At 41.5% G+C, this 7988-nt stretch overlaps 1 protein-coding gene across 1 annotated transcript; it reads left to right on the top strand.

The window, feature by feature from the left end:
* Nucleotides 1-5936: 5936 nt before the first annotated feature.
* Nucleotides 5937-7617, top strand: LOC142623583 (uncharacterized). Its single transcript, XM_075797023.1, has one exon. The coding sequence runs from the start codon at nt 6163-6165 to the stop codon at nt 7357-7359; it is 1197 nt and encodes a 398-aa protein (XP_075653138.1). The 5' UTR covers nt 5937-6162; the 3' UTR covers nt 7360-7617.
* Nucleotides 7618-7988: the final 371 nt, after the last annotated feature.

Raw genomic sequence — 7988 nt, 5'->3', positions numbered from 1 at the left:
TGACTCCCGGATGGGCAAGGTTGATGACTCAATTCGTGGATCGACGAAGCACCGCACTCGATATGCATTGCCTAGCAACTACCCTGCTGCCGAGGATTTCCTCAACATGCTCCCCCGAGGGGAATTTTACTTTAACATGTAAGGTAGAAGAGACAGCCCCAAAGCACGCAGCCATGGCCCGGCGAGGATGGCCGTATATGGGGAGTACGCATCAACCACAATGAAATCTACCTCAACCGTTTCGAGCCGGATTGAACGGGTAAACGGATCTGCCCTTCTTCGCACAACGGCCCTTCCCTCAAAGCTTATAAGTGGGGAGTCATAAGGAGTTAAATCTTCCAACTCCAACCTCGGCCCTTTAAATAGATCGTGTACATAATATACGCACCGCTGCCTTGATCTATCATCACCCTTCTCACATCATAATTCCCTATCCCGAGGGTAACCACAAGAGCATCGTCACGGGGTGATAGTCCCTACTTTATCCTCCTGAGAAACCCAAGACAGTAAAGGCTCTTTAATCTCTTCGGCTCGCTACCCACATCCTCGGCTCGCGAATGGGAAACCACCATAACCCTAGTGGGACCCGAGCCGTCCTACCAGTGCGGCCGAAGATAACATTAATCGTCCCCAATCGGCCGAGATGAACTATTCCTCCGGTTGTTTGAACCAACTGACCGACCCGCCCAGCCGTGGCCGACACAAGTCGCTTTAACTTTCCCTCACCGACAAGCTGTTCTAAATGGTTCCACGGGGTTCGACATTTCTCGGTAGTGTGGCCCACATCCCGATGGTACCGACGTAAAAGGTTTTGATTTCTTCTCGCAGGTCACCGCCATTTTGCCGTGCCATCCGAAGAAGGGCTCTTACGAACTTTTTCTAACAACCGATGCACCGGTTCTCGAACACGATATTCTGACACCGGCACTTGCCGAGCCGGATTGTCCGAAGTAATCCCTTTTTGGCTTGTTGTTGTGGTATCCGTCCGAATTCGAAATCCCTTCTCCCCGTAGGATAACCTTCTCCTTTCCTTTTCCCTCGCTTGATCTTCCTCCACCCTTTTATATTCATCAATACGATCCATAAGACGGCGTACGCCCGGACGGGCTTTTTCGTCAAAGACTTTCGTAGGTCGTGATCGCAGGGAGGCCCACCTTGAAGGTATTAAGCGCCACCTCATCAAAGTCGTCGTCTATTTCATTAAACATCTCCCGCAACCGTCTGTCGGAGTATGCTTTTAGTGTCTCCCCCTTCCTTCATGACCATGGATAGCAACGAGTCCAATGGCCGAGGGACTCGCTACAAGTAATGAACCGCGAAGCAAATGCCCTAGTTAGTTCCCCAAACGAGCCTACTGCACCCCGATTTGAGACCGTTAAACCATCTCATAGCCACAGTCCCAAGCCGGAGGGAAGACTTTACACATCAAAGTCTCATTATGAGAGTGCTTTGCCATCCTTTGGTTGAAGTGACTCACGTGTTCCACCGGATCGGGCCGGGCCATTATAGATGGTAAAGGTGGGCCGTGGGTGAACCTCCCGGGAAGCCTCCCCTCTCAATCCTCCGTGAAAACGGAGACTTAGAGAGTTGGTGCAACGCCCTACTCATGGTATCGTTGCCTAAGCCCCTAGAACGAAGCTTCTTACGTCCGCGGGTTGGCCGGTCGTTCTCCTCGCACCGAGGATGTTGCGCCGGTGGGGGAATATGACCTCGAACTCGTAGCCAACTCTCCTATCCTTCTCCGAGGAAAAACTAGACGAGGGGGAAACCTTACGTTTAGCACGGCGTAACTTCTTCTTTAAACGATTGATTTCTTTCTCGCATGGATTTAGAACCCTCATCGTGGGTAGTGCTACCCCCTCCACGAGTATGGCTAGCCCCTCGGATATTCCGTATGGACGCTTCCCTCACGATCCCTACGTTGTTCAAGACGTTCGAAATGATCTTCCGTTGTGATCCTTGTGACTCGCATGATGAGAGCCTAAGCCTCGCCATAATATCCCTACTACTTCTAGACTAGATTCCCAGACGGCGCCAATTGTAAGTGCACAATTGCACTGGACCCAAGAACAAATTTATGGGCTCGTGCCCAATGAGCCTTAAACAATATGAATTTGTAGAGCGTGGGCTTGAAACCCGGGTTAGAAGTGTATGAGGATGAAATAACAAACTAAAGATCGCAAGTACTTGGAAACAAAAAGGAGTAATGTAAATAGGCCTCCCTCGGACGTAAGCCGAGAGCCGTTCTTATCTTATATATCTCTCTCTTTTTCTTTTTGTTTTTAGGTTACAAAAAGTTCCGTCCCGTTTCTCGTCCCAGTCCCTCCTTAAATACTCCTCTTTTAATACTTTATCCACGTGTTGCCCCAATTCCCCCCTTAGCCTAGATATTTCTTTTCTTAGTGCCTTTGAAAGAACTAGAAGTTTCCCTTCCACCGTTTAAGTGTCACTTCCTCATTAATGCGGCCGGGGTGGTAGGTGCAGTGGTCTTTAATGTGGAGGTAGCGCCTTACCTCTCGATATTCTTCCAACATCGGCGCTTCTAGGACATTCAAGGGTTCTCTCTCTTTAACCATTGGTCTTTACCGTGTCATTCCCTAACCTTTACCAAGAAGTCTCAAGTTCTTTGATGTCAGTCCGAGGGGAAAACCATCCTCGTGGATCCTCGGATCCTCGGCGTATAGGCCGACCCATAGCAGCAACAATCTCTAACACCTGGGTCAGGTCGGCCTTCCTTAACAAGGCCCAAAAGGCCCACGTTCCCACCAGGATCCTTTTGCCCCACACACACACACACAAATATATATATATATATATATATATATATATATATATATATATATATATATTTTGTAGAACTCGAGTTTCACTTGACAATTTTCAAGGAACTCAAGTTCAACACTAAAACTAGATTTTAAGAAAATCGAATTTTAAAACAGGGGTATTTTGCTAAAATTTTTGGCCGAAAGGGATATATTTCTATTTTGACCCAAAATAACTCTTCTAATAAAGTTAAAAGTAACTATATGTGTCTTAACCGAGGGACTCATCAATATAAAAGCTAAGAAAATTGTCTTAGAGCATTTTCCTCTCATGCTAAGTTTGTTGTATATATAAGTATATATAAACTAGGTGTCAATATATGTGAGTAAGTTTACTTTGAAACCTACTTGAGTGAGTCTTGTATGGTTCAAATTCGGATTGGCAAATAGAATATATTTTGAAGTGCTAATCGGACAACAAAGCATTCTTGAATTGCTAATTGGTGAGGAGAAAAGCTCGTTTAAGCAGAGCCTAGTTTGCTCAAGCAAATTAAAGGTTATTTTGAGAACAATTTATTTAGTTGAAATTGAAAACTTTTTACTAAAAGTGTAGGGGAAAAAAAGAGACTAAAAGCTAACTAAATAGTATAATGGGACCTATGAACAGTACCAAAAAATGTAATAAGACTTACATAATAGTACAAAAAAGAAAACTAAAAACTCAAATAAACTGAAACTTGCATCACATTCCAAACAAGCTCTAAGTGGTGGCACTCGCATCAAGTAGAAGCATTAAGGCATTCATTCAACGACCACCCGATGGGCTGCTCAAGCAGCTCATTAAAGCTCGCTCAAGCAAGCTATAAAAAGAAACATTATATGTAGAATTCCAAAGGAAACTAGTCTCACACGACTAGTAAAGGTCTTGAAAGATTTTGAGTGTTTGAACCAACCGAGTTAACTCTCCAAAAACACCTATTAAAGGGTTATACCCCATTGTCTATAAATAATGCTTCTATATTTAGTTTTTTTTACTACTTTTTACTATTACAGAAATTTGCGATAATTCTATATTATAGACAAATTTGCTATAAGCCTTTAGCAACTTTGAGGGAGGGAAAATTTATGCTACGAAGACAACAATTTCATCATGTTTCTAAGCCATTATTTATTTATGAAACTTTCACTTATCTCTTTCATTGTCAGTCCCATTGAGTTGCTCCCAAATTAGCCAAAAGATCCATATACTTTTAATTTTAATGATGATCCATATACTTATTTCCATCACCAAAGATATGTTCAACAGTCACCTGTCAAGTTAATCCCAGCAGATTCCCACCGGGTTAGTCTTTATCCTTTAGTAAAAAATATGTTTGTACCTAAATAGGTTAGAAAAGTAATATTTATTTTCATTGGAAGGAAAATGAACATGAAAGACTGATACGTTAATTATTTATTGAGATGTTATTTGGGACAACAATTACGAAACCAACTTTACCCTGACCCTGAGGAGGAGCTCTAGACTCATTTTGACGACTAATAATTAATTTGATTATTATTTAGAAAGGGATAAAGAAAAAAAATAAGAAGGTAGAAGTAGTATTAGTTAACGTTAGAGTACAACAAGGTGCCATGATGATTGTGTGCTTTGCTTTATCTCCGCTGTCAAACAAATGCATGATTACTTATGGGCCATAGATCGGTCATACCAGACACAAAGGGCATAATAAGCTTTAAAGCTCAAGTTGTTTAACAATTAAACAGTAAAAATAAACCAAAAGTTTGATGGATTAGATTAAGGAATTCAAGACAAATGTTAATCAGAGCGTCTTTGCTTTTTCCTTTTCCTTCCCTTACTGTCAAATCCTCAAACAAATCTAATCTCTCTCAGCCCAAATATCCCGTTTGCCCCAATTGTCGTTAATAAAGTTGATATATATATATATAGTAAAAATTGTGTAAATAATGATATAAAATAAAAATAAAAAAAATAGTGAAATAGGTGGTTTAATTACTTTCAAGTTTAAATAAGTAGAATTTTTTTTTCCCTCCATGTAACTACTAATACAAAAAAAAAAAAAAAATTTAGGAGTCAAGGGGCAGGTGCCCCCTCTGGCTTCGCCAGTGTGTATATATATATTATGTGTGTGTTAAAAGTTAGGATTAAATCACTTTTTATTGTGATGAGTTAAACTCCCACACCATCGTGTTAGATAGTATCGCCAACTTTGGTACTAATGCATTCTGCAGGATTTGAACTCAATCACAAAGACAAGACGAATGAGGTGCTTGATTACTAAACTTCACTTTAAATAACCTCATTAACCTTGATACTAATACACTCTGCACCACTCGAATGGACAAGGTGCTTGACTATTAAACTCCTCATCCGGGGTTATAAAGCTACAGATGTTAAGAGTATTAATATTGGGGTGTAAAACCCTTCAAATTGTTATTTTAGCAACACACCTGCTCAAATTAAGTTTTAGTCAGGTGTGCATTTGTTAAAAAAAATTTAGCAACCATGAATAGGAAGCATGTATGTATACAAGTTATTGTAGTTGGATGATAAAACTAATATATTATATTTTATTGTCTTTCTCTTCTAATAAACAATTATAAACCTTTATTTTATTACCTTTTTCTCCCTTTTCATAGTCTCTCTTAAGTAAATAGTAAATAAAGAATAAAAAAATATTTAAATGGTATGTGAAAAAATAAAAATAAAAATATTGAATATATTATAAAGTAAAATAAAATAACTTTTTAAATAATAAAATGTACATTTTGATGCAACCGAATGTAAATGCTGTAACAAAACAAAATCACCTCCCAATCAATCACATAAATTAAATCACCCAACAACAACTAAAAAGTCTAGTACAAGACTAGTCTACCACACCTATCTTTTCAATTTAGCCATAAAAGAAAAAGAGCCGTTGCTCAACTACAACTATATAGGCTGTAGTGGGGGGTGCTGTATTAAAGAAAATAATAAAATATATATTGATAAGTATAACAAACCTTTTATCACCAGTCATAATCACAAACTCCAAGGGCAATTAAGGAACCCCAGCGGAGCAAATGCTTCCATTACCAAAATCTCAGACTGGACCCCACTCTGCCACAGCTATAAATACTCATCCTCCCTCTTCTTCTTTGACTCCTCTCCCCCCTCCAAAAAGCACTCTCACTCCGCTCCTCTCTCTCTCTCTCTCCTTCATTTCTAAACACAAACAGTTACTTCTCTCTCTCTCTCTCTCAAAAAAAAAAAAAAAACTTCTCTCTCTCTTTGATTTTCTTTCTCTTGGCAATAACAGAAAAGAGAGAGAGAGGAAAAAAAAAGAAGAAAAGGTTAGCAATACCTGTGTAACAATAACCAGACTTTTTTTGAAACAAAATGGTCGACGTGGACCGGAGAATAACCGGTCTAAACCCGGCTCACGTTGCCGGTCTCCGCCGTCTCTCGGCTCGAGCCGCCGCTCCATCAGCCACCACGTCACTCCCTGCGCGAAACGGTCTCCTCTCGTTCTCTTCTCTAGCAGATAAAGTCTTAACCCACCTTCGGAATTCGGGTATCCAAGTCCAACCGGGTCTCTCAGACGCCGAGTTCGCTCGCTCCGAAGCTGAGTTTGGCTTCGCATTCCCGCCTGACCTCCGTGCCGTCCTCTCCGCCGGGCTGCCAGTCGGTCCTGGCTTCCCTGACTGGCGCGCCACCGGCGCTCGCCTCCACCTCCGCGCCTCGCTCGACCTTCCTATAGCAGCGATTTCGTTTCAGATCGCTCGGAATACGCTCTGGTCGAAGTCTTGGGGGCCTAGACCGTCCGACCCGGAAAAGGCTCTACGGGTCGCCCGGAACGCTCTTAAGAGAGCTCCGCTTTTGATTCCTATCTTCAACCATTGCTACATTCCTTGTAACCCGTCTTTAGCCGGGAACCCGATTTTCTTCGTGGACGAGAATCGGATCTTCTGTTGCGGTTTGGATCTATCCGATTTCTTCGAGCGCGAGTCTCTCTTCCGGAGCTCCGAGTCCGATCCTCAAATTCTCAAAAGGCAAAGGTCCGTAAGCGAGAAATCGGCCGGTTCGTCCTCCAATTTCTCACGGAGAAGTCTGGACCAAGTTGGATCGGCCGGAGCAAGGACACCGAGATGGGTGGAGTTCTGGAGCGACGCAGCCGTAGACCGGCGCCGGAGAAACTCATCGTCGTCGTCGTCTTCATCTCCGGAGAGATTCTTCGAGATGCCTAGGTCCGAAATGCCAAAATGGGTCGAGGAATACATCGAGCAAATAGGATCCGTTTTGAGATCGGGCGGGTGGGACGAATCGGATATATCCGAAATCGTTCACGTTTCGGCCTCCGGATTCTTCGAAGGAGAGATGGTTTTGTTAGATAATCAAGCGGTTCTCGATGCTCTGCTTTTGAAAGCGGATCGGTTCTCGGACTCACTCCGAAAGGCCGGGTGGAGCTCCGAAGAGGTAGCGGACGCGTTGGGATTCGATTATAGGCCGGAGAAGGAGCGGAAACCGGCTAAAAAGCTATCCCCGGAGCTCGTTCAAAGAATTGGTAAACTGGCTGAATCGGTTTCCCGGTCATGATACGTGGAGATTCTTTTTTTTTTTTTTTTCCTAATATTTTTATTTTTGTATTTTAAAAAGCCTCGGGGTTTGATTTTTCCTCATTTGGGTAAAAGAAAAAAATTAGTAATTACGGGGAAACGCGTTGTACTATGAAACAAAGCGTATAAAAAGATCAAAAATAACAAATATATATATATAGACTATAGAGAGTTCAAAATTACAGTTAATATTTTCATATATTATTATAAATGTTAATAAAATTATTATTATTGTATACTTTTGTTTGGGTATTTCTTGTTAATTACGTGTTTACAGCTCATATAATGGTACGGAATATTGTTTAGTTTTAAGGCTGGGGATATGAAATTATATTAGCTCTAGTTTCTAAATCCACAGCCAAGTGCACGTGTGTATCTTTTTGAATACAATGGCGAATTTATTGCTCAGTCTTGGTAGTTGGGCTTCCAATCAAAACCTTGCCATGGCGGGACAGTGTATCTCTCTCAATGATATTTGCAAACAACTAATCAAACGGCGTCGTGCTTTGCTTTTGTTTTGTGCCATGCTTCTGAACCTACTTAAAACAAATTTCGATTGTTGTGCTAATTTCTATTCATTTATATCTCAATATAATTAATGGGTAAAAT

Source organism: Castanea sativa, chromosome 2 (assembly GCF_040712315.1).
Source record: "Castanea sativa cultivar Marrone di Chiusa Pesio chromosome 2, ASM4071231v1".
Taxonomy (NCBI): domain Eukaryota; kingdom Viridiplantae; phylum Streptophyta; class Magnoliopsida; order Fagales; family Fagaceae; genus Castanea; species Castanea sativa.
This window is presented reverse-complemented; position numbering and strand designations above follow the sequence as displayed.

Bases quoted from the DNA above. Each gene is read 5' to 3' on its own strand.
- LOC142623583 (XM_075797023.1), top strand. From the start codon at position 6,163: ATGGTCGACGTGGACCGGAGAATAACCGGTCTAAACCCGGCTCACGTT.